Raw genomic sequence first — 27,382 nt, forward strand, 5'->3', positions numbered from 1 at the left:
CAGCACGAGTGCTTTTGTGAAAGGAACACGATTCTTGGTACCAAAGGTTTAAATACAATTCCACTGTTATTGATCAAAGAATTCAAAGAAAATAAATATTTACAGGACATACCAGAACAGGATGAAGACAAATTCAGGACACTAAGCTACATGCCATTGATTTGTAAAGATTCCAGTACACACTCAGGGGAAAATTACAATTCTAATATTTTAATCTCTCCAGAATATCAGAAATGAAATCCACTACATGGACCTGAGAAGAGAACGAGGCCCTTAATACGCCATGTGTTCTGGACATCTAGGTTCATTGAATGGATGCTCCCCAAACCCCTGTCTTGATTTATCATATTTTGCTAGACCACATACAACTTTCTTCTTTAGCGGTGCTACCAGCCAGATTCCAACTTCTTTGTAAACAGCCAAATGACACACACTGATGAATGGAGATTTAATTTGGGAACTATGTTAGTAATGTATCTGTCAAAGGAAAAACAAGAAGCAGTCCTGGAAATCAGTCTAAGAGCAAGAAAAAAAAGATTATCTATACATAAAGATATTCCTGATGTCACTGTGAATTACAACACAAATTCAGGAAGTGTTACTGAACCACAAAAACTAAGGTACTCTCACAGTTTTCATGGACTAAGCTTGTTCCACATTTTCAGTCATATATTTGAGTTTAATAACATTGTTCTTTCTAGTAGTTAAATCAAATATTTTATAGGTCAGCAAAGTTGTTTAAAGTCGGCATTAGAAATCTTTCACACTGTGCAATAGACGCTGTATGACGTCTTATGCAAGACCCTGGGTCCTTCCTATTTTAGGACAAATTGCTGCTTTTGGAAAGCTAGAGGGTTGCACGCTGTTTCTTTTGTAAGCTGAACTGGCAGATAATGGGAGGGGCAAGACTGCTGTGTCTACCGGGGGTTGGACTAGATGACCTCCTGAGGTCCCTTCCAACCCTGATATTCTATGATTCTATGATCCCTGAATCCGTAGCAATTTTACAAGACACTACCATGAAACCTAAAATTGTATTGGTAAATCAGCTAAGCTGCTCCTCTTCTTCTCTTTTGTTGTTTTATCAGTTTCATTTCAATAACAATTTCCCTTTGATAGAGTCATTTTGGTGCTGCAATCAGAGTACCGTGAGCTCCTCTGTACAATGTGACATCAGAGGTAACTCAGCCAGTTGCCATTCACTCCCTCCAATAACTTTAACCCTAACCTGAAAACCCTAATCCTGCTGCTTGCCTCGGGCATCTTTCCCATTGACGGTGCTTATTTGGTGCTGAGGACGAGGAATCCCTCTTCCTGCCCCACCAAATGGGCACCGTTTAGATTAACTAAAACAGTTTTGACTGTGCAAAGGTATATAATCTTGCCTGAGGCAGGAGTAGTGGGGAGGGAGTCACAGTGCAAATCTGCAGCCTCACCCTGCCTCAGTCAATATAGCTCCAGATCTGAAACAGCCCCTGCTAGTCCAGTCCTGAACCCCCACACCCTCCAATTCTGTCAAAGCACCTCAGTCCTGACCTGCAGTTTCACTTCAACCAATGGGACTGAAGCATGCAAATTAAATAGATGGAAAGAGTGATGATTGCTTGAATTAACTCTGATGTCACAATGCTCATCTGCCTGCATCACCAAAATGAGCACTATGTAGAAATCAGGCTTTCCCCAAGTTCTGTTTTTTCGACTATCAACAGAGGTCATCCCAGCAGTTCGCCGCTCCAGGCCAATGGGGGCTGTGGGAAGTGACGGCCAGCACATCCCTCTGCCCATGCCACTTCCCGCAGCCCCCATTGGCCTGGAGCGGCAAACCGCAGCCAGTCGGAGCCACGATTGGCCAAATCTGTGGACGCGGCAGGTAAACAAACCAGCCCGGCCTGCCAGGGTGCTTACCCTGGCGGGCTGCAGGTTGCCAATCCTTGGCCTAGAACATCCTCTGAAATGTTAGACTTGACTGGATGTGGTATTCAAAGGTTATTGCATTACTGACATAGAAACAGAGGAGTTGAGTTTTAGGCCTCACTTTGTTTGGCCACCTAGAAGGTCACCCAATTCATTGCTTCTGTAGGCTAAACTCATTGCACTCCTGGGGAATATTTAGATGTTGATGAACCAGGATATTCTGATGGAAAAATTTCCAACCAGCTCTATCCCTAACCCTAACTCGCCTAACCCATACCCTGTCTACCCCCTTACATCTCCTCATGCCTAACGCTCTGTGAGTTCCCCATTTCCAGCTGCCCCCTTACTAAGGTTCCCATTCTCTCCTCCCACTCTCTCCGCTAGTCAGGAGATCTGTGTGTGCCCCGTCTCCCCCATGAACGTTATCATATTACAGACAGACAAAGAAATGCCATTGAGTCAAGCATTAGGCCTCACTTCACCTGGCCAATTAATATGCATTAGTGCACAATTGACACTAAATTACAGACGGGTACAAAATTAATTCAGCTACTTGAAAGTGCAAAATAAAATGTACCAACGGGTCAAAAGTATGTACCTTGTGCCTGACCCAAGTGCACGTGTTTGGGACAGGGGTTTGCCACAGGGCTCAAGAGAAGCAAATCCTTCTTCTGTGGCAGAAGAACGATTCTCCAGCTATTACCACTTCCTGAAGACTGCAGCAGCTACTACTGTGCAGAACTAACCACACACACACACACACGCCACCACCCCTGGGCTCCACAAATCCTATCAATCACATATATACACACACATACTCGGGCCCATTTTTTAAATTGCACCCACAGCATTTCAGGCCTAAATTTTCAAAAGTGACTAGTGATTCTGGGTGCCCAGTTCAAGTCACCTTAAAGGGTGAATGCTCGGGCAGTTTCTGAAAGTCAGTCTCCTTCAAGGAGTCTCAATCTGGGCACCAAAAAAAAAGGAGGGGCCAAAAGTCACTAGCCATTTTTGAAAACATGAGCCTCTAGGCCAGAGGTGGGCAAACTACAGCCCACAGGCCACATCCGGCCCACGGGACCCTCCTGCCTGGCCCCTGAGCTCTTGGCCTGGGAGGTTCACCCCCGGCCCCTCCCCTGTTGCCCCCTCCCCCGCAGCCTCAGCTGATTGTGCTGTTGGTGCAATGCTCTGGGCAGCGGGTCTGCGAGCTCTTGCCAGGCAGCACAGCTGCAAAGCAAGGGCCTGACCCGGTGCTCTATGCTGCGCAATGGCGTGTCTGGCTCCAGCCGGGCGGCACGGCTGCCTGTCCTGGTGCTCTGGGTGGCGCAGCTGTAGCGCCACCAGTGCTCCAGGCTGCGTGGTAAGGTGGCAGGGAGTGGGGGGAGCGGGGTGGATAGAAGGCAGGGAAGTTCGGCATGGTGGTCAGGGGGCGGGGGTGTCGATAGGGGGCGGGGTGGTCAGAAGATGGGGAAAAGGGGGGGGTTGAATGGGGGCAGGGGTCCCGGGGGGGGGGGAGTCAGGAAGGAGGGGGGGTTGAATGGGGCAGCGGGGGGCAGTCAGGGGCAGGGGTTCCAGAGGCAGTCAGGGAGGAGGGGTGGTTGGATGGGGCAGGGATCCCAGGGGGCAGTCAGGAATGAGAGGAGGGGGTCTGGGGCGGTCAGGGGATAGGGAGGGGTGGATGGGGCAGCGGCCCCAGGGGGGCCATCAGGGGACAGGGAACGGGGGGGTTGGATGGGGCAAGAGTCCCGGGGCAGCTGTCATGGGGAGAGAAGCAGGGGGGGTCGTATAGGGGGTGGGGGCTGGGCCACACCTGGCTGTCTAGGGAGGCACAGCCTCCCCTAACTGGCCCTCCATACAATTTTGGAAACCCCATGTGGCCCTCATGCCAAAAAGTTTGCCTGCCCCTGCTCTAGGCTGTAATCCGATTTGCATTCCTTACCTCGCCCTGCTCAGCTGCCAGTAAGTCGAGCTCAGCATTATAACACACACGCTTCTGACAGTCGTGCGGTACTTGGTCATGCATTCAAGCCGTTCATACCTTGCACGATGAGTTTGGCGCTAGACTGGGCCTCGCCAACGTCGCAGGTGTAGGTGTCACTGTCACTTTTCTCTAAGGCGTTAATAGTGAGCTGCAGGATGTTCCCTTTCTGGATGATCTCGTATTTCTTGCTTGTCTTGAGCTCGACCATCCCTTTCCGCCAGGTCACTGTGGGTGCGGCTTTCTCGGTCTGACACATAAAAACAGCGACTCCTTTTTCATCAGCTTTCAGATCTGAAAGCTCCTTCACAAAGCGATTGGGTTTTTCTGAGGAAAGTGACAACAAACGGTTAGCCCAACATAGTCCTCAAGTACATCATAAACGCCCCGGACCTAAGTCTCCACTGCTTTGTGATCATTTACAGCTGTCCAAAGTGAGATTGGATCAGAACGGCAGCACTTTTACATCTACCATGCACAGGAGCAAAGCTGTTGAGAGTCAGATGCTTGTAAAGAAACAAAATGTCATTAGTCTCCTTTCTCTGTGGCCACTTGTAATGGGTACGCCTATGGTCTGTTATAGAATTGAAAGGCAATGTACTAAATTCCATGGCCAGAAATTCTCTCGCTTCCTGGTGAGAAATGCAAAGATATCCAGATGTAGTTCACTAGCCCATAGTACTGAAAAGAGACACGTACAATGAGTTTAGGAATAAATACGGGCCTTCATTTGAATTACAACTCCTGGCCTGATTTTCACAGATTTTAAGCCCTTCTGAAAATCAGGCCACATTATAACAATGTTACCTCTTAAGCAGGGCTGGCTCCAGGCACCAGCATAGCAAGCAGGTGCTTGGGGCAGCCAATTCAAAGGGGCGGCACATCCAGCTGGTATCAGGGAGGCACGTCCAGATCTTCAGCAGGATTTCGGCTGCAGTTCCCTCATTCCCTGTCTTCCTCTTTGAGCTGCTGCCGAATTGCCGCCGAACTGCCACAGAAGAAGCTGCATGGTTGAGCTGCTGCCAAAGTGCCGCCGCTGATCTTTTTTTTTTTTTTTTGGCCTCTTGAGGGGGCAGAAAAGCTGGAGCCAGCCTTGCTCTTAAAACAAGAATTTTGGATTGCCTGGAATTGGTTTGATATTTTTCAAATAATACAGCACTGAGCACAAAGGTCAGAGCTTGATGTTGTCATAAATAAACAGATCAGGGTTAAGGTCTCTTTTACCTGTAAAGGGTTAACATGCAGTACCTGATGACCACCTGACCAGAGGACCAATCAGAGACAAGATTTTTTCAAATCTCTGTGGAGGGAAGTCTTTGTCTGTGTTCTTTGTGAGAACTCTTTTTGGCTCTAAGAGAGGACAGTCATGTCTCCAAGTTCTCCTGGAGTAGTTTCTACTAATTAATAGTGAGTATTAATTAGAAAGGCGAATTAGTCTTATGATTTGATTTCTATATTTGCAATTGTGTGTTTGCTAAAGGAAATGCTTTATTCCTGTTTGCTGATATTGCTTTTACTGAGAAAGGGGGAGGGGGAATTCTCTCCAGAGATTGATAAGGTTATCCCCTATGAGTGTCCAGCTTAGGCTCATAGAATTCTGTATTTTCTTTTTGTTCTCTTAATAAATTCTTTTCTTTTCTTTGGACTTGGTTAATTCCTTCTCTTGTGGAAATTCAGGGGAAGGGGAGGGGGGAAGAGACAGTTCCTCCTGGGTTTGATTCAAGCAGTTTGAATCAGGTATCTCTTTCCAGGACTAGGGAAGGGGAGGGGGGAAGTGAGTCCCTCTTTGTGTTGAGTCAAGGATTTGACTCGGTGTATATCTCTCCAAAGTGGCTAGGAGAGAGAGAGGGGGGAAGTGGGCTGCTTCCCTGTGTGTAGAGATTCAAGGGGTTTGAATCTGGGTTCCCCAGGGGAAGCTTGGGGGACAGGCAGTGTGTCAGACACTTTAACCTGACTGGTGGCAGCGAAGGAGACCTACCCTAGGATTTTAGGGTGGGGGAATACATGCTGGTCCTCAACTTGAAACCCCCCAGTTTCAAGTGAGGGTGCAGACCATGACAGATGTATTATTATTTATCATTATTAATAAGAATATTTTCACACTTATTCAACACCTCAAAGTTCTGTGCAGAGGTGGAAAGGTGTCTCTCATCCACCTGTTACATTTTGGTTTTTAGATTGCAAACTCTTTGGGGGAAGGATCGTAATTTATTATAGGTCTGTTTTGTGCCTGGGGTAATAGTTGTGGCCTTTAGGGGTGTCATAAATATAGAGGGAAGTGTAGCATAAAATCCCTCCTCAGCAGCTGTACTGAATTGCTTTATCTGTAAGCGGTTAAGCAGTTCAAATAACCTAGTTGCACCTGACCAGAAGGACCAATAAGGAAAGAAGATACTTTCAAATCTGGGGGGGAGGGGAGGAGGATTTGGTTGTTGCTCTCTTTTGTTGTTCCTTCTCCTGACAGAGGGAGAAGCCAAGCACATACAACATCTCCTGAAAATATACCTGGAATAATCCATCTAAAACCACAGAAATTGTAAGTAGGGCAAGGAAATGCGTTAGGTTATCTTTTGTGTTAGCGTGTGAATTTTCCTGTGCTACAGAGGTAGTTTTATTCCCGTTTTTGTAACTGTGAAGCTGAGCCCAGAGGGGAATCCTCTGTGTTTTAAATCTTTTTATTACTCTGTAAAGTTACCTTCCATCCTGATTTTGCCGGTGTGATTCTTTTACTTTTTCTTTATAATAAAGTTCTTCTTTTACTGATTGATTTCAGTGTCCTGAAGACAAAAGGTCTGGTCTTTGCTCACATTGCTAAGGCAATTAGTTGGTATATTATTCTCAAGCGTCCCCAGGAAAGGGGATGAAGGGGCTTGGAGGATATTTTGGGGGCATAGGGATTCCAAGTGACCCTTCCCTGAATTTTTGTGTAAATCACTTGGTGGTGGCAGCAATACTGTTCAAGGACAAGGAAAGGAATTTGTGCCTTGGAGAAATTTTAACCTAAGCTGGTGGAATGGAGGTCCCCACAGCTGCACCCCAGAGTTCAGAGCTGGGGGGGACAAGGTGCTACTGCAATATAAATGTTAAATAATAATAATAGTAATAATGGTGGGCAAGTGTTGTTATTTCCATTGTAAAGATAGGGAAACTGAATCACAAAGATGTTCCACAGAGTCAGCAGCAGAGATGGGGATAGAGCCAATCACTTCTAAATCCCAGTCCCCTGTTCTAACCACTGGACTCCTCTTTGGCATAGACTGTGGTCTAATTACTCTCACATTTATGGTACAATTAACTTCAAACCATTTTTCATTTATATCATTTTCAGTGTGTGTTTGGGGGCTTTCCCTTGCCTTTGCCCATGCAGATCAGTCAGTTAAGTCACACAATGAGTGAAGTCAAAATGGTGAAGTTTTTTTCAGAAATTAGTAATCTAAATATATATATATATATATATATATATATATATATTTAGATTACTAAATATATACAAAGTTTGGAAAAACAAAAAAATTGGTCTGTTAAAAAAGCCAGTGGAATAAAATTTCTTCAAAAGTTTTGCATTTTTTTGCCCTACTCTACATACTTTCAGGCTCCTGGGTGTTTGTCCACTGACCTTCTACTGTGACTGATGCTTTAGTTTTTGATGTCTCCACCTCACACATGTATTCCCCAGTGTCCTTGGTCATGGCATCATGGATGACGAGTATGGCCCATGTTCCCTCTTGGCGCAAGTCATATTTTTGGCTTTTCCGAATCGCTTTGCCATCCTTGTACCACTTCACATTTGTGTCAGGTTTGGACATTTCACAGCTCAGGCTGATGTCTTGTCCTGCTGCTGCTGTCTTATCCTCCAACTGCTTTATAATGTCTGCTGGTTTTTCTGAGGGAAACAACAACACCTGTTAAAAATCCATGTTCTGGAATTTTATCGTTTTTTTGGAGAATTAGGCTTCCTTCTATCTACAAAATCATTTAATATAGATTCACATAACAGAATAAATAATCCACATTATGTTACTGATTTACTTTTGGATAGAACTATCTGGGGGGAAAACAAGTGTTCATGTTTAGTAGATGTTAATTGTATTTATTGGATGTCAATGAGCAGCAATTGGGAACTGACAATTAATTACTTACAGGAATGACAGAATGGGACTTATTCATAAAAAAGGCATTCACTTTGGTGGCTACCATTTTGCATTCATAGTTAATTAAGGATGCTGTTACTGTGGGTGCAAATTGAGTGGCTAGTCATCTAACTGCATTTGCACCTGCAATCATTTGCACCTATAATTTCTGACCTGTAATTAATAGTACTCAGAAAATTGCAGGCAGAGATGAGGCCACTTTCAATATTCCCTTCCCCCACATAAACATTTATTTTAAAAGCTTTAAACCAGTATAAAATGTTTCAATATTTCAAGTTGTTTTTAAGACCAGTTCCTCATCCCATTGAATTCAATGGGAAAGGTGCCATTTACTTCAATGAGATAAGGATTTTGCCTTTACAATTTACTGAGATAACCTATTTTTTGAGATTGCTCCAGCTCTGAAATATCTCTGCACTTGTTACCTTTCACAACCAGCGAGGCCTTGGAGTTCAAGTTGCGAACCGTGAAGACTACTTCCCCAGCATCAGCAGCAACCACATTTCGGATGTCGAGGGTGTATTTCCGCCCTTTGTTAAAGGTTTTAAATCGTCCACCACTGTGAACTTCATTCCCCTTCAGCAGCCAGTGGAAATCGCCAATGCTTTCATGGGACAAAATACACTCAAAAGTACAATTCTCCCCTTCTTGAACTTCGGTGCTCTTCAGGCGTTTAGTGATACCAATGTTCAGCTCTGGAAGGCAAGAAGGCGGGTGGTACAATTATTTAGGATTGGAGAAAAGTGGTATTGTACAGCAGTCAGAGGCCTGAGAAGGCTTAAAATTCACATGAAGAACAATACTGAACACTTGCTATCTGAAGAGTTAGGAGAATGAGAGACAGAAAAGCACCGCATTCTCCATTTGCATATTCAATATTGTGGCAGAACTACTCATAAGTTATCCCTTGATGCCAGGTGTAGCCCCAGAGCTGAACACTGGTATCACTAAATGCCTGAGTTGTAGGGGTGGGAAAGGACTTAGTTGTAGGGGTGGGAAAGGGACTTGTTAGACCCCTGGACAGCTTGCACTAGAATGAGCATGCTCAGGAAAACAAGCATCCTCCGTGAAATGGAGCCACGATTCCATGAAAGCTGGAGACAAGAGTGTCAGTCAGGAAGCCTCTACACCTGTGCGTGCGATGAAGGTCTCCACTCACATTGGCTCTGAGAAATGGGATGTTATGTTAGTGATTGTTTGCCATGTTGTGACCTGCCTAAGACAGCTCCAGATCTGTCTCAGAACAGATGGGCATTTGAAAAACTTGGGACACTTTCTTCCTACAGACAGTCACAAGGACTGAGGAACAGTGGCCTGTGGGTATTTTTTTTAAATGGATGATATAATTCTGTTTTTGTTTCCCCAGAATAGACTCTAAGTTAACATCTGATCTATGTTAAACTCCATGTTATTTTCTTTAAAGAAACCCATATTTCTTCCTTTGCGTGCATATGTATGATCAATATTTTTATTAAGGATTTTGTCAGTCATTTTGGCTCATCATTTTTATTAATCATAGAAGGTTCGGAAGGATTTGCTCCATAGCTCAGTCCAGTAAACAGCTGAACCCAGCAGAGAGGTGTGCAGCAATCTGCACCTCTGCTATACCAAATGCCTCATAAACTAAACGAATGATAAATAGGAGGAGAAATCATTGGCCATCTTATGAAAGTTAGCCATAAAATATGCCTTATCTAGGAAGAAAATGAGCAAAAAAAGTTCTTGATAAATTTACAGGTCTACAATGTCTGCCACTAAAATGTTATGAGCTTCCAACAGGTACCATTCAATGCTATTTGAGATGTCATGATTTTTCCCTATGCTTAGAATAGAGAATAACTGTGATTGCAGAGACATCAATGTATCATTTGGTAACTACTGATAAATATTGATTTTAAGTGGAGACTACTGTGCCTCATGAAGGAGAATATGTGACTCAAAGAGTAGAAGCATGCAGCACTCATTTATAGCACCATTTAAAAGAGCACCATTGTTTTCAGCTGCACCTACCCTGAATACTGACTCGTGATTTGGCAAGGTCAGTGCCAATATCACATGTGTATAAACCGGCATCATTCTTGTTCAGATGGTGAACAATGAGACACAGTGTTTTCCCAGCTTGCATCTGCTCATACTTGTCACCAGGGGTGAGCTCCACATTGTCCTTCTTCCAGATGGGTTTGACCTTTGGTTTGGAGACCTCGCACTCCAGTGTGATCACACCACGCTCCTCCCCAACGACATCATCCAAGGCCTTCATGAAGATGATGGGCTTCTCTGAAGGAAATTAATTGGGGGCGAGGGGGAGAGAGGGAGAAAAAAACCCAGGACATTCAGACTAAATAACTTGCTCTACTTTCCAGTTGCTTAAAGAGGGCTTAATCAAACCCTTGTCAGGCTCAGTGCTGCCATGACCATATATACATGGAATCGAAGGGACTCTCACACCTCATGTCCCTGGAATATATTTTGGAGGGAGGGGAACCACCATTTTTATAACCCCTTTGTTGCGGGAGGAGAGGTGTAGAGATGAGTGGGAGCAGCTGATCCGCATCTCCATGCCACAGGCAGACACTTGCAGTGCTGAGGTCCCACGGAATCGTGGTGCTCCTTGTGGTGTACTGTGGCTGTTATGATTCATATTTCTCTCTACAGTACAGTGCCTGTAACTGGGCCTTGGGGTACATGTGCACACCAGCAATGGACCTATTATGGCCCTTGGGCCCTTTAAAACTGGAAGTTGTAGCCACAGGGCACATGACTCGGAGCAAGCATGTCATGTCCTACAGGAAGCCAGCTATAAAGCAGGGGTAGCCAACAGGAGAGACTTAGGGTTGTCGGTCTCACCATTGTAGCCAGGGAGGACCGACGCAAGGGAAGGCCGTGTCCCCTCCCAATTGGCTGAAGCTGGAAAGAGTTCCGGTAGTTAATACCCATTACTGTGAGTTGACTGGTTGTGGTTTTGAGTTTGTGTTTTAGAAAGAAAATGAGCCCCAGAGAAAAGGATGTGACTTTTATTTTTCCACCCTTCCCCCCCTTGCTGGGGAGATTGCATGTCACTCTATACTTAATGCAGCATGTTAGCAGCAGGAGAGAAACACACTGTGCTCTCTCTCATGGAGATTCTACTTCCCCCTCCAACACCTTGTTATTTTCCTTAATCTAATTTAAAGCACATTTTGTCTAAAAGTGCATGTTTGCTCTTTGTGTATAGAAAAACAGAACAATGTCTGGCAGACTGTGAGGGGATGGGGGAGTAAAGTCCTCAGCATCTCTGAGGGGACTTGGGAAGTAAATCCCTCAGACTCTCTGAAGGGGACATGAAGAGGGGAGAAAATCTCAGATTCTCTGAAGGGAATTGGGGACTAAATCTTAAAGAATCTTCAGTTCCAGCTTTTCCCTCTGTTGTCTTCTCGCCGAAGATCCATACATAACCATGACAAAATATTTCCTTGCTGTTGAAACAGTCTAATTCCAGAATAGGTTTATTGAAAGGAAGGAGTGGTCTGCTGTGCCCTATTAGATACACACTGGAGTTTAGCTAAAAATAATCAAAGGCCAATACAAGATAATCATCTATAGGTTTCTGAAGGTAACATTCAGCAGAGGAAAGAGTTCTTCAGCGTGATCCAGGTTACAACAGTGAGAAGTAACAGGATAATGCTGAACAAGGGAAATATTTGGCAGGATATCTGGTCAAATTTCCTAATAACTTGAGTTGGACTACAAAATTCACACCTAAGGGAAGAGGTAGGATCCATGTTCATTAACTACTCACATTCTGGGTATAGAAGGCCTATAGGGAGCTACAATGCACTGGCAGGGAAAGGACGAGACAACTGAATAACTCTTTTCCATTTCTTATTTACATTCTTAAATGATTATATAGGATTGAGGCCATTACCCACCTTTCACCTTCAGTTGAGCACTTTCCGACACCTTCTCCGTCTTGACAGTCACCGTTCCTGCATCGTCTGGCGTGACTTGCTTCAGTGTCAGAGTGTGGCACTTGCCGATCTTCTTGATCTCATTACAGCTGTTGGTGTAGAGGACGGTGTCATTCAGTAGCCATTCCACATCCTCGTCATCATGGGACAGCTCGCAGGAGAAGACAGCGCAGCTCTCTTCCTCGGTCTCCACATCCTGCAAGTGTTTGGTTATCGCCACCTGCCGGGCTGCAAGAAACCAAAGTTGCACAAATAAATAAACAAACAAATAAATAAATAATCACAACAATGATGATAAATAATTACTAAAATGAATTAAGGGATAGCTCAGTGGTTTGAGCATTGGCCTACTAAACCCACGGTTATGAGTTCAATCCTTGAAGGGGCCATTTGTGGAACTGGGGCAAAAAATCTGTCTGGGGATTGGTCCTGCTTTGAGCAGGGGGGTTGGACTAGATACCTCCTGAGGTCCCTTCCAACCCTGATATTCTATGATTAACACAATCACAGATCTGACAGAGTTTAAGGCCAGCAGGGGACCAATAGATCATCAATTCTGACCTCCTGTATATCACAGGGTGTTACATTGCACCTAGTCACTCTTGTATTGAGCCCAATAAGGCATCTAATGCAAAACCCACCTCTCTTATTGTGCAGCACCATCTATTCTCCTTGCAATATACAAAACTGTTTTAATTAAAAAATAATTAAGTCCTTCTCAAATGATAGGACCTCTCCCCTCCCCCACCTGGCATAGCCACAAATTATAAAGTAATAGTATTATTACATCTAAATGTGCCAACTGAGATCTGGGTCCCACTGTGCTAGGTACATCACACACACACACACACACACACACACACACACACACACAAACAATCAGCCCTTGCTTCACAAAGCTTACACTCCAAACAGACAAGGCAGACAAAGAGTGCAAGAAAGAAAATTTAATTAACCCTATTTTACAGATGGGGAACTGACATATACAAGGATCAAGTGACATGCCTAAAGTCACACAGGAAGTCTGTGACAGAGATGGGACTTGAACCCCTTTCTTTTGAGTTCCAGACCAGCGGCTTAACTAGAAGTCCACCTTCCTTATAGCCAACAGATTGTTGAAATGTTTTTTGTCGCAGGACTGGCTGATTAAGGGGACTGATTGGCAATATGGAACCTTTAACCTGTAAGCCACTAGTACGAATCTGATACTGGTCAGTAGCATCTAGCTGTTATCAAGTGATGGCTATATGGCTATTCAATGGCCTATCTGAAATGAATCGCAGGCCTAATTTCCATTGTTAGTGGAAAGGTGCCACATTCCTCCCCCTGAAAAAAATCACAACGATCACCCAAGACTGCAGTTTCATAGACAAAGTGCTGACTGGAGAGAGATAATGAGTTACCCTAGGTTGCACCTCCAGGTCAGGAATGAAGCACCTTGCTGAGGAAGCATGATGAAAGCACAAGAACGGCCTTACTGGGTCAGAGCCATGGTCCAGCTCAGTATCCTGTCTTCCGATAATGGCCAGTGCCAGATGCTTTACAGGGAATGAACACAACCAGGCCATTACCGTGTGATCCATCCCCTGTTGTTCAGTTTCTGGCAGTCAGAGGCTGAGGGACACCAAGAGCATAGGACTGTGCCCCTGACCAACCTGGCTAATAGCCATTTATGGACCTGCCCTGCGTGGACTTATTTAATTTTTTTTAACCCTTTTATACTTTTGGCCTTCACAACATTCCCTGGCCACAGGTTGACTGTGCATTGAGAGAAAAAGTATTTATGTTTCTTTTAAACCGACAGCTGCCTATTCATTCCATTGAGTTGCCCCTGGTTCGTCTGTTATGTGAAAGAGTAAATTCACTGTCTCCATATCATGCATAATTTTATAGACCTCTATCATATCCCCTCTCTTCTAAACTGAACAGTCCCAGATTTTTTGAATCCTCATATGAAAGCTGTTCCATACCCCTAATCATTTTTGTTGCCCTTCTCTGTACTTTTTCAAATTCTAGAAGATGGGGTAACCTGAACCGCATGGAATATTCAAGGTGTGGGAATAACATGGATTTATATAGTGGCGTTATGATATTTTCTGTCTTCTTATCTATTCATTTCGTAATCATTGCTCATATTCTGTTAGTTTTTTTGATGGCTGTTAAATATTGAGCAGACGTTTTCAGAGAACCATCCACGATGACTCCAAGATCTCTCTCTTGAGTGGTAACAGCTAATTTAGACCCCATAATTTTGTATGTATAGTTAGGATTATGTTTTCCAATGTACATTACTTTGCATTTATCAACACTGAATTCCATCTGCCATTTTGTTGCTCAGTCACCCAGATTTGAAAAACCCCTTTGTAACTCTTCCCAGTGAGCTTCAGACTTAACTATCCTGAGTAATTTTGTACCATCTGCAAACTTTGCCACCTCACTGTTTACCCCTTTTTCCACATCATCTGTGAATATGTTACACAGCACTGGTCCCCGAGAGATTCTTGGGGGACCCCACTATTTACCTCTTTCCACTGTGAAAACTGACCGTTTATTCCTACCCTTTATTTCCTATCTTTAAACCAGTTAATGATTCACATGATCTTCTCTCTTAACTCATGGCTCCTTACTTTGCTTAAGGAGAAGGACCTTGTCAAAGGCTTTCTGAAAGTCCTAGTATAGTTTATCTACTGGATCACCCTTGTCCACATGTTTGTTGACCCCCTCAAAGAATTCTAACAGACTAGTGAGACATGATTTCCCTTTACAAATGCCATGTTGACTCTTTTCCAACATACTGTGTTCATCTATGTGTCTGATATTTCTGTTCTTTACTATAGTTTCAACTAATTTGCGTGGGTACTGAAGTTGGGCTTACCAGCCTGTAAATTGCCAGGATCGCCTCTACAGCCTTTTTAAAAAATTGGTGTTACCTTTGCTATCCTGCAGTCATCTGGTACCAAGGCTGATTTAAGCTATAGGTTACATACCACCGTTAGTAGTTCTGCAATTTCATATTTCAGTTCCTTCAGAACTCTTGGGTAAATACCATCTGGTCCTGGTGACTTATTACTGTTCAGTTTATCAATTTGTTCCAAAACCTCCTCTACTGACATCTCAAATCTGGGACAGTTCCTCAGATCTGTCACCTAAAAAAATGGCTCAGGTATGGGAATCTCCCCCATGTTCTCTGCAATGAAGACTCCTGCAAAGAATTCATTTAGCTTCTCCGCAACGGACTTGTCTTCTTGAGTGCTCCGTTAGCACCTCCACTGTCCATTGGCAATTCATCATGCAGTTCCCCAGTCACCACAAACCCAACTATCTATATTTCTAATAACCAAATCCCCCATTACTATTACCTCTCTCTTCCTAAGAGCTGCCCCGCCAGGGGAATCCTCAGTGTGAGAGGATATCACAACGTCATCTGAAAGGAGGGTTCCCAATTATGGGATAATCTCCCTCCATTCCAGCTTGATGTTCTCCTTCCCTGAGACTTTCCTCCTCCTCCACAGCACTGAAGCACTCAGACTGAGTGTGGGACTGCACTACTGTGTCCCAGAAAGTCTCGTCTATCTACCTCTGTCTCCCATAGCTCCTCCAGTTCAGCCACTTTGTCTCCAGAGCCCGTACTTCTTGAATAATGAACCTATGGCACAGGGGTAGCCAACCTGTGGCTCCAGACCCACATGCGGCTCTTCAGAAGTTAATATGCAGCTCCTTGTATAGGCACCGACTCCAGGGCTGGAGCTACAGGCGCCAACTTTCCAATGTGCCGGGGGGTGCTCACTGCTCAACCCCTGGCTTTGCCACACGCCCTGCCCCCACTCCACCCCTTCCCACCCCCTCCTCTGAGTTTGCTATGCCCTCGCTCCTCCCCCCATCCCCCAGCCTCTTGCACACCACGAAACAGCTGATCGGGAGGTGCAGGGAGGGAGGGGGAGGTGCTGATTGGCGGGGCTGCCGATGGGCGGGAGGCTTTGGGAGCAGGGGTGGGGAGAGCTGATGGGGGGCAGCTGACGTGTTACTGTGGCTCTTTGGCAGTGTACATTGGTAAATTCTGGCTCCTTCTCCAGCTCAAGTTGGCCACCCCTGCTGTGGCACATATAAACAGACACTGCACTGGTCATTGGGATAAAGCCTAGGACCATCAGGACCCAAAACAGAGCCCCTAGGACTTGAATTAAAAGAGACTTTGTTAGCTGCAAGTATCAGACTACTCTAGTCCCTCGGACTAGCCACTAGAAAGACAAGATCACGTGCAATCTGCCAGCGCATTGCACAGGCTCTGCTCCTGTACATGATTTTCCTGTTCTATGGATAAGAACTGTACTTCTGTCTGCTGGACTAGCCCCACAGCACCATTAACACGCCCTACAATGATTTTGAAAAATAGCACTTTTCCCTAATGATTATTTACATATTCAACTTGCAGAGGAGAAATGTGAGAATTTCACTGCAGTCAACAAAAGAAACCAAAGCAGAGAATCTGCAAAGCCAAAGGTGCCTATCAAACCATAGAGATATGAGCTGGGCAAATGAGAAAGCCATCCCCGCTGCAAACCACATACCTTCCACTGTCAGCGTGGCTTTGGTTTCTGCATTTCCTGCTCGGCACTTGTATGTGCCGGAATCTTCAGGTGTCAGTTTCAGAATTTTGAGTTCCGCTGTATGCTTCTCCCACTTGGGCTTGTATTTGTCAGAGGGCTCAATGAGGGTGTGGCCCTTGAACCACTCTACGACCTTTGGAGAAGGCCTAAAATCACAGGACAGCACGACTGAATGGCGTTCTAAGACAGTCTTATCCTCCAACTTTCTGGTAATCTGCACGTTAATATCTGTAAAAGAGGGGTGTGAAGGAGGAACAGATAAGAACAATCTGAAAAAAGAGGTGCAATTTGATCTGTAATCAACTTCAGTTAATATAAGGGCCACTCTGAATTTCTGTTAGAGGTTTGACTTGCTAAGGAGCAACCTGGAAGATACGAAGGGTAATTTACACCAGGGATTTCTGCCGATGCTACGATTCCCAAAGGGATTGTTATATATTTACCACCAAATGCAGGATACCAAATGCAGGGCCAAATCTTGAAAGTTTTGATGCATTGTTTATTACTCAGCAAAATTATTTTGTCTAAATAAGGGCTGAGTGGGGACGTCAGGATTTAGCCCAGGATATTTAGCATATGGAAAAATTAAGTTCAAAAGACTGGGAGCTTTTTCTCCACTAGAATCTACAAAAATGTGGCTGCTCTAACCAAGCTTATCTAAATTATACTCAGCACTTATGGCACACAAACACATTTCAGTTTCAAAGCACTTTACAAACATCATCACATTAAGCTGCACAACATCCACGTGAGTTACTGAAGCAGCAGCAGCAGCTAGGGAAGCTGAGGTGGGGGGGTCTCGCCCATGACCTCAGAGAAGTTCAGTCAGAATTAGAACTCAAGGATGCCCAGTCCTGTATGAAAAGTACGATGGGCCTGATCCAAGGCCCACACAAGTAAATGAAAGGGCTTCCATTGACTTTAATGGGGTTTGGATCAAATCCTGTACCATACCTCTTCTAGCCTTCCTAGGGAAACCTTTCCTTTCTACAACCTGCAAGAGGTTTTACTGGAAGGTTTCAGCCTTTTCCTGTGCTTGGGTGAGTCAAAACACATTGGGAACAGCCTCTCTTAGTACTTCTTTATTGCTGCCCCTGACCCAAAGCAGGAAGTATCGAGGATATAGACTACCAGAAGCTGAGAGTGGAAGACATTGTGGCCCTGTTCTGTACAGTTCCTCCGAAGTTCTGGTATGGGCCACTGTAGGAGACAGGATACGGGGCAAGCCGGGCCAGGGTATGAATCAGTATCCACCTTATGGGATCTTACTGTCACTGTCCTGGTTTTAGATTCATAGATTTTAAAGCCAGAGGTTCCCTTGTGATCATCTAATCTGACCTCCCGGGTAACACAGACAATATAATTTCACTCACTGATTCCTGCATTAAACTTAACTTGTGGGTGAACTCCAGCATATCTTTTAGAAAGACATCTCAGTTTAAAGACTCCAAATGATAGAGACTATATAGAAAATAGTTGCAAGTTAGGCTGATATTATTTTTGGGTGAGTGAGAGAAGGTTCTGAAGGAGCCTGGGCCATGCTCTAATTAATTCTCACATCCAGGGCACATCAAATTACCTCTCACAAGCAGGTTTGCTGTGGATTTTGATTTGCCAATTGCAAACTGAATGGTGCCTGTCATGTCAGAATTGGTCTTCCATAGAATCAGCCGATGGATGGTGCCTTCTTGCTCTATAGTAACGTTTCTGCCAGTCTGTAAGACCTCTCCACCCAAAGACCATTTCGGGGGCTTCACCGATGGAATGGAGATCTCGCATTCAAACTTGGCTTCTGCAGGCTCTGTCACATCCACATCAGTTAACTCCTTTACAATATTAATGGATTGCTCTGGGATGAGGTAGAAAGCAAGAAGAGGAATATGTTAGACCAATGGTTCTCAAAACTTTAGCAACCTGAGAACCTTCACCCCCACCCCTGAGCGTGCCCCATCTGCACTCCTCCCCCTCTGCATCTCCTGCACACTGGGGACCAGTTGTTCTATGGTGTGCAGGAGGCACTGTGGGGAGGGGGAGGAGTTGATCATAGAATATCAGGGTTGGAAGGGACCTCAGGAGGTCATCTAGTCCAACCCCCTGCTCAAAGCAGGGCCAATCCCCAGACAGATTTTTGCCCCAGATCCCTAAGTGGCCCCCTCAAGGATTGAATGCATAACCCTGGGTTTAGCAGGCCAATGCTCAAACCACTGAGCTCTCCCTCCCCCCCCATCAGTGGGGCTGGCAGCCCTGGACATGATTCCACCCCCTCCTGCAAACACGTCCTGTCCTCACTCCTCCCTCTCCCTCCCAGTGCCTCCTGCATGGCACTGAACAGCTGTTCCCTGGTGCACAGGAGGTGCTGGGACGGAGGAGGAGGAGTTGATCAGCAGGGCTTGCGGACCCCTGTTTAAGAAATGCTGTGTTAGACCATGCATTTAGGAACAGACTTTTTCATGTTAATTATAATACTTCATGCCCAGAGAGGTCAAGAAAGTTAACACACATTAGTGAATGAAGCCTCACAGAACTGTCAGGTAGGTAAATATTATTGGTTCCTTTTTATATATGGCAAAACATGTGACTGGTGAATGGTCAGACAGCGAGCCTGTGACAAAAGCCAGAAGAGAGTCCAGGTCTCCTGGCTTGCAGTCCTATTCCTTAACCACAAGACCATCCTTTCTGTTCTGTTATCAGAAACCAAGAAATATAAATCAAAATAGAAGGTTCATAGAATTAAAGACATCAGTGATGGGAAACATGTCGGGGATCTAGTTGAAATCCCACTGCAAAAGCAGAATTATTCCCTACAATAGGCTTTTTCCACTCTAATTGTAAAGGTCTCCAGAATGGGGATTCTACCACTTCCTTGGGGAAGACAGATCACAAGTTCATATTCCTGGATGCGCCTGCCCCCAAAATCCTAGGGGAAAGCAATGCCAATGGGTTGCAGAAATAATTAGCATTTTTGATAATTTTTTAAGTTACATTTGTAGATTACATTTCAAATACTTTCTGGAACTATCCACTCTCCCTCCAATAAGTTGAAAGAAAATAGCCCAGTACCTTCAACATAGAAATGAGCACTGCTTGTGTCATCAGTAGCATCACATGTGTAAACGTCCTCATCCTGAAACTCGGCGTCGTTGATGATGAGTTTCCTATAGACACTGTCACTCACCAGCTCATATTTCTGGCTGGGAAGAATCTCAACGTTCTTCTTATACCACTTAACTTTGGCAGTAGGGCGAGACACCTGGCATTCCAGGACACCCCGGTGCTTCTCAATAGCAATCTTATCCCGCAGAGGCTTCACAAATTTTACCGGTAGTTCTAAGGAGGTGGAATAAAAAACAGTGTGGCTGTACTGGACGGTGCCAGATGAAACTCATTAGTAACATTTCCTTCATTATCATCAATTATTTGGAAATGATTGGGACCCCACTGCACACACCGTTAGAAAAAGAGTTGGAGAAAGGAAGCATTATTATCCCCATTATACCAATGGGGAACTGGAGTACACAGAGGCTAAATACCTTGCCCAAGGTTGTGCAGGGAGTCAGTGGCAGAGGTGGGAACTGAATCCAGATTTCCTGAGTCCCACTGCACTGCATTAACTATGAGGCCACCCTCCCTTCTCCCTCAGAACTTGCCTTTTAAATCAGACATTAAAGTTCTCTATACAACTGTGGCAGGGGCCTCCTCTGTCTTGCTGGACTTAGCACTTCCCCCTTTGGCGGTGTTAGGGCCTGGGGTAAATCAACCCCATGCTGGACAGTGTTTGTCTCCCTCCCTGTGTCAGTATTTTCGAGATAGGCCTCCGGGCAGGCCCAAGAAATGCTCCTCCACCAAACAAGAAAAAAAAATCAACTTACAAACACAAAACAAAGCGGGGTACCTTTCCCTGCCCTCTCGCTGGGAGGCTGCTGTCCTGTAGCTGGCAATGGGGAGTCAGCCCTTCCCCTAAACAGGCATTCAGCTTTGGTTGTGTCCCTTGCCGGGAGGAGAGCAGCCTCTCAGCCTGGAGAAGCCTATCTCCCTGCTGCCGCTAGCTCTGCGGCAACTTGTCTCTCCTCCATCTCCTCTCACCAGAGGAGGGGGTTTTAAAGGCCTCGGGCAGCCCTTAATCAGAGTCCGGTGTCCCTAATTGACCTGAGGTAACCCCTTCTCAGCTTATAGGGAAAAGGGCCTTTGGCATTCTAGGCTAACCTACCTGCCTTCCACCACCCTCCTGCATCCCCCTCGATGCGCCAGAGGTTGGTCCTGGCAGGAGTTACCAGAATCTGAGACCTCCTGGACTATGACCAGAGAGAGAGGATGGATCCCCTGGCATTTTCTCAGTGCCTGGGGCTCTCCACCCTTTGAACTCCCCTGCGCATACTTCAGGAGGTGAGGGCAGCCTTGTTGCCCGTCTCTCGGGTTTACCTCAAGCGGGTTCTGTGGGAGGGTGTTCCCTGCCCATCCCTCACCCCGGGCCCTCCAGATCTTTTCATCAGGCCCATGCCCTGTGAGCTCCCCCAGCCAACCTCCCCCCCACACACATGCCTCGAGCCGGCTGCACAACCTGCAGCCAGTTTGCTTCCTAACTGTGCCAAGGGCACATCTGTACACACTCGTGCTCCATACTCTCCATTTCCTCACCCTCGTGTCCTGCCCCAATACTAAGTGGCGGGACCTATTGCCACCTGTTGAGGGTGAGGAACCCTGATGGGCCAGTCTATATTCCACGTTGGTCCCACGGCCCACCGGGGATATTAATTGGTGGCTCCTCCATGGCATCATGAGGATGGGCATCTATCTGGCATGGTTCACTCCTATCCCAGATGCCCGTTCCTTCTGTGGTGTGAGGGAGATCCTGGCGCATTCTTATCTTGAGTGCGCTGGGTTGCAGCCCCTGTTCCAGGTCCTCTTGAACCTTTTTTTATGGTTCTGGCTGCACTTCTCCCCTCACCTTCTTATCTAGGCACATTCCATGGCCCCACGAAGTCGCAAGACCTCCTCATCAACCTCCTCCTAGCGATGGCCAAAGTGGCCCTCTCTAACCCCAAGGAGAGGATGTTGGCTGAGGGGGTGCTCTGCAACTGTGGGGCCCACCTCCACTCCTCTCTCCGTTCACGTATCTGGGCAGAGATCCCCTGGGCAGCGTTTGCTGGCTCGCCTGACACCTTCAAGGAGCAGCGGGTGCTGTCTGGGGTTTTCTGCTTGGTGTCCCTTTCAGGTTCCCTACTTATGACCCTTTGACCTGCATGCCTGTCCTTATTTTTGGTTTTGTTGTCCCCCGTATTTATTTACGTCTCGGGTCCAGTGGCTCCTCCCTTGTGCCCGCCCACTTCCCGGAACCCAATAGGACTACCCTCTTGCAGCGGCCCAGCCTGACACATTGTCACACAACTTAAGTGTAAAGCTGTAAGGGAGACTGCTCACAAGACAGAAATGGGGATGCCTTCTCAAAAGAACATTTTCCCAGAAATCTAAACATGGCTCCTTTCGTCTAAAAATAGGAATTAAAAAATTGTCCATATCGAGAGGAAGCCTTGTATGTTATTTAGCAAAGGTAAACACCCAGCAGCGAGGCTGATTCTTTGTACAGGGAAACCCAGACAGTGGTGTTACGTTTTTTCCTGTTCATATTCCCACTGAAGTCAATGGGAGCTGGTTACTTTATTACAAAAAACTGTTTTAACAATGCTGTCATTACTGTTAGACTTACCTTTAACTCTAAGTTGCGCTCGAGATTCTGCCTTTTCTGCTACAAATTTGATCTCCGCAGCATCTTCCACATGGACACTTCTGTAAACTAATGCATAGGTCTTTCCTGTGAATAAAAACACAGGCATACATAACCCACTGTGAGAAGATGGTTTTATCTTCTGAGCCTAAATGCTACTGGTATAAGCAAGCACTATTCCATTAGCTCTAACAGACCGATAGCCACTTTTGACAGTGGTGAATCCCCCAAGACACAGGAAGTGCACATTCCTGTAGTGGTTAGAAAAGTAAAGTTGACTCCCTATAGGACTGTAATGGCTCCCCTGTTCTGAATTTCCATCTTGAATATGGCTAGGCAGACACAGGTACATTATCACACACTCTAACTCCAACCCAAATCCTTGTGCCTTCGAGGGACTGAACTGTACTTAGAATTATTTAATTCTGGGGGTGGTTGGACTCCTCTGGAGTCTCTCTCTCACACGTCCATACATTTCCCCTTTTTCTATCTCAAGAAACTGAAAGCCCCTCTTGTGTAGTGATAGGCACCCTAGCTGGAGAAGATTGGACACGGCTGCTTCCAGAGTCAATCAATGCTAGGTAATGGCTCACTCCCTCAAGGAACCAAGTGCATTGCTTCTGCCTTGGAGTGCCGTGAAGGCAAGTGATCTATTGCAAGCAGGTCATGTTGCCACTACACTGCAGTTCCAGTCCTAGTTGCAGTTGACAATGGCACTAGAACAGCAGGACATACTACAAGCTGTAACTTCTCAAGTAGATTCCAAGAGTCAGTTCTCTGTGTTCAAAGCACACAAAGTTCAGAGCACCTTCTGCTCCTCTTCCCACTTTTCTCTGCCACATACCCATTAACAATATGGCATGCAACACCCTATTTTTGCACCCTACCTTCTTGACGCATCTTAATGTTGTCTCCAGCCCTCAGTTTGTTGTCATTTTTGTACCACTGCGTTTGGACTTCATCATGCGAGATCTCACAGGTGAAAGATGCACTCTCCTTTTCATTCACTTCCACATCTTCCAGTGGTTTAATAATCTTGATATCTCGAACTATGGGATCAAAGAGACATGTTTATATTTGGTTCCTCCATAACTTTATGAAGTTGATTTATTTTTCACATAGTCCCCCATGAAAAAATGTGATTATAGCTTGTGTTTTAATCCACACTTGCCTGACTTCCTCTGTACAAATCCTTCCACAGCATAATAGACACATTTTACCCTTGTATGTGTCTGTTGAATCACCAGTGACTTCATAAAAGTAGCTATGCACTCCTAGGGCAAGGTTTTGCATATAATAGGATAAAATTTGGTCCTAAAGCAAATTTTGGCCCTAACATATGATATGGCCAGTTAAGTATGATTCATCTGAGGCCTTTTCCAATCTGCCCTGGCCACTGAGAATTCCTCAAAGTGTTTTATTTTAAAGACACCGTAATAGCCGGGTTTCTATCAACCACCTCAACCTATTCCTCTCTCAGAAACAACAGCTGGAAAGTTCACATTATCATAGGTGATTTGTCATGATTAATACTCTCAGGAGGAGCCTAGGATTCATCTACCAAGAAAACTTAATCAACTAAGTGTTAACTTTTAAGATGGTTCTCCTCGACAGTCAGGGGAAAGTCAAGCATTAGTGGAGCAAGCCGAGGAAACTGATACCATGCCAATGGGTGTCTTAACCAGTCACTTGCTAAATACACAGGCCCTGCTCCTGGTTGTGCTGTGGCTGTTGTGCAATGCTAGTGTAAAGCAGCCCTGAACATGGCATAGTCAACTATGGGATGATCCAACTCAGTATGGTGGTGATGGGGAATCCCCCAGCAGTGCAGAGCCAGCATAATAGCTCCTTCACCACCCCCTTTCTGCAGCTACTGCAAGGGGTGTGGTCCAATGAAAGTGGGCATGGACAGGGCTTCCCTGAAACCTGGAGATCCAGGCAGGGTGACCAGACAGCAAATGTGAAAAATCGGGATGGGGGTGGGAGGTAATAGGAGCCTATATAAGAAAAAGACCCAAAAATCAGGACTGTCCCTATAAAATCGGGACATCTGGTCACCCTAGATCCACGGCCCCCAGAACAGCCCCTGTGGGCCAATGGCAGCCAATACAAGTTAGAGCAACATAAGTTATGCCAGGGGACTGGACTGACACACAGCAAGTCCCAGCATTGGGAGAGAGCACAGGCAGCTCTTCAGCGCTGTCTTTGCACCGTCCTCTTTGTGCCTGGCCACAGCCTCTGTTTGCGTTTCACAACCACAATAAAAAACATAATTTCCACTTAGAGAGGTCACCATCATTGGAACTCTTTAACCCAAATTAAGCCCTGAGGCCTAGTTCTAAAGTCAGCAGGTGTTTCTGTAACTTCATGACGTCACTTCTGTGTTACGGTCTAGTGAAATCAGAATCAGGTCTCTTCTGTAAGCACTTGCGCAATTCCATTGACATGAGTGGAGTTGCAATCATTTACACCAGCTCTGAATCTAGCCCTGTTGATTTTATCGGAGCCTTTCACTGCCCAAAAGGAAGTACCTCATACAGCCTGCATTAATCTCAGAATTGCCTGTGATTATATTTCTGTTTATATGTAAATGAACCAGCCTCCAAAGAGCAACAAATCCAAACCTCTAACTCAAGAAAAAAGAATAGTAAATATGGCAGGTGACCAGCTTGGCTTAACAGTGAAATCCTTGCTGATCTTAAACACAAAAAAGAAGCTTACAAGAAGTGGAAGATTGGACAAATGACCAGGGAGGAGTATAAAAATATTGCTCAGGCATGCAGGAGTGAAATAAGGAAGGCCAAATCACACTTGGAGTTGCAGCTAGCAAGAGATGTTAAGAATAACAAGAAGGGTTTCTTCAGGTATGTTAGCAACAAGAAGATGATCAGGGAAAGTGTGGGCCCCTTACTGAATGGGGGAGGCAACCTAGTGACAGAGGATGTGGAAAAAGCTAATGTACTCAATGCTTTTTTTGCCTCTGTCTTCACGAACAAGGTCAGCTCCCAGACTTCTGCACTGGGCAGTACGTGACCACCCTTCTGTGGAGAAAGAAGTGGTTCAGGACTATTTAGAAAAGCTGGATGAGCACAAGCCCATGGGGCCGGATGCGCTGCATCCAAGGGTGCAAAAGGAGTTGGAGGATGTGATTGCAGAGCCATTGGCCATTATCTTTGAAAACTCACGGCGATCAGGGGAGGTCCCAGATGACTGGAAAAAGGCTACTGTAGTGCCCGTCTTTAAAAAAGGGAAGAAGGAGTATCCAGGGAATTACAGGCCAGTCAGCCTCATCTCAGTCCCTGGAAAAATCATGGAGCAGGTCCTCAAGGAATCAATTCTGAAGCACTTAGAGGAGAGGAAAGTGATCAGGAACAGTCAGCATGGATTCACCAAGGGCAAGTCATGCCTGACTAACCTAATTGCCTTCTATGAGGAGATAACTGGCTCTGTGAATGAGGGGAAAGCAGTGGACATGTTATTCCTTGACTTTAGCAGAACTTTTGATATGGTCTCCCATAGTATTCTTGCCAGCCAGTTAAAGAAGTATGGGCAGGATGAATGGACTATAAGGTGGATAGAAAGCTGGCTAGATTGTTGGGCTCAGCGGGTAGTGATCAATGGCTCTATTTCTAGTTGGCAGTCGGTATCAAGCGGAGTGCCCCAAGAGTCGGTTCTGGGGCCGGTTTTGTTTAATATCTTCATTAATGATCTGGAGGATGACGTGGTTTGCACTCTCAGCAAGTTTGCAGATGACACTAAACTGGGAGGAGTGGTAGATATGGTGTAAGGTAGGGAACAGATACAGAGAGACCTAGACAAATTAGAGGATTGGACCAAAAGAAACCTGATGAGGTTCAACAAGGACAAGTGCAGAGTCCTGCACTTAGGATGGAAGAATCCCATGCACTGCTACAGACTAAGGATCGAATGGTTAGGCAGCAGTTCTGCAGAGAAGTTACAGTGGACGAGAAGCTGGATCTGAGTCGACAGTGTGCCCTTGTTACCAAGAAGGCTAACAGCATTTTGGGCTGTATAAGTAGGGGCTTTGCCAGCAGATCGAGGAACATGATCATTCCCCTCTATTCAACATTGGTGAGGCCTCGTCTGGAGTACTGGGTCCAGTTTTGGGCCCCACACTACAAGAAGAATGTGGAAAAACTGGAAAGAGTCCAGCAGAGGGCAACAAAAATGATTAAGGGGCTGGAGCACATGTCTTATGAGGAGAGGCTGAGGGAACTGGGATTGTTTAGTCTGCAGAAGAGAAGAATGAATGGGGATTTGATAGCTGCTTTCAACTACCTGAAAGGGGGTTCCAAAGAGGATGGATCTAGACTGTTCTCAGTTGTACCAGATGACAGAACAAGGAGTAATGGTCTCGAGTTGCAGTGAGGAAAGTTTAGGTTGGGTATTAGGAAAAACTTTTTCACTAGGAGGGTGGTGAAGCGCTGGAATGGGTTACCTAGGGAGGTGGTAGGATCTCCTTCCTTAGAGGTTTTTAAGGTCAAGCTTGACAAAGCCCTGGCTGGGATGATTTAGTTGGGGATTGGTCCTGCATTGAGCACGGGTTGGACTAGAGACCTCCTGAGGTCCCTTCCAACCCTGATATTCAATGATTCTATAATTCTAAGAAGAAAGGGTGAGCAGGAAAGGGACATTTTCTAAAAACATTTCTGCAACTTGACCTGAGTGGCTGCCGAATGGCAGCATAGAACAGGAAACAAAAAATGGCTGTTATGCTATATTTTAATATAACTGATTATAGCCCAAACCGCTACTCCACACAGTTCAAAACCCTCCTTCAGCACTGCTAAGACCTGAAACTTCAGAGGAAGATGAGAAATTCTATCAATCCTCAGCAGTTGTGCACTGCTGTACACAGAGGACAAAATCCAGTCTTGACACCTATGGCAGTAAGCTAAGCCAATGAAGCATGAGATTTTATTTTCCCATCTTAGCATTTGTAGCTTAAAGAGGGGCAAATACTGTTATCCCAGCTTAGTTTTATCCACTCCTGACTCTGGCAAAGTCTCACTGAATTAATGGTAGAGTCTGAACTAAAACCT

General features: G+C 45.5%; 1 protein-coding gene across 1 annotated transcript in view; it reads right to left on the bottom strand.

Moving 5' to 3' along the window:
• The window catches only part of OBSCN (obscurin, cytoskeletal calmodulin and titin-interacting RhoGEF), a 301,099-nt gene that overhangs the window by 165,232 nt on the left and 108,485 nt on the right, over positions 1–27,382 (bottom strand). Inside the window, 10 exon segments of the mRNA XM_045004158.1 lie at positions 3,953–4,219; positions 7,509–7,775; positions 8,469–8,738; positions 10,054–10,320; positions 11,952–12,218; positions 16,559–16,825; positions 18,177–18,446; positions 19,658–19,924; positions 22,302–22,401; positions 23,202–23,368. Of these exon segments, the coding sequence (XP_044860093.1) occupies positions 3,953–4,219; positions 7,509–7,775; positions 8,469–8,738; positions 10,054–10,320; positions 11,952–12,218; positions 16,559–16,825; positions 18,177–18,446; positions 19,658–19,924; positions 22,302–22,401; positions 23,202–23,368 (2,409 nt within the window).

This window comes from Mauremys mutica, chromosome 2 (assembly GCF_020497125.1).
Source record: "Mauremys mutica isolate MM-2020 ecotype Southern chromosome 2, ASM2049712v1, whole genome shotgun sequence".
NCBI classification, from domain to species: Eukaryota; Metazoa; Chordata; order Testudines; family Geoemydidae; genus Mauremys; species Mauremys mutica.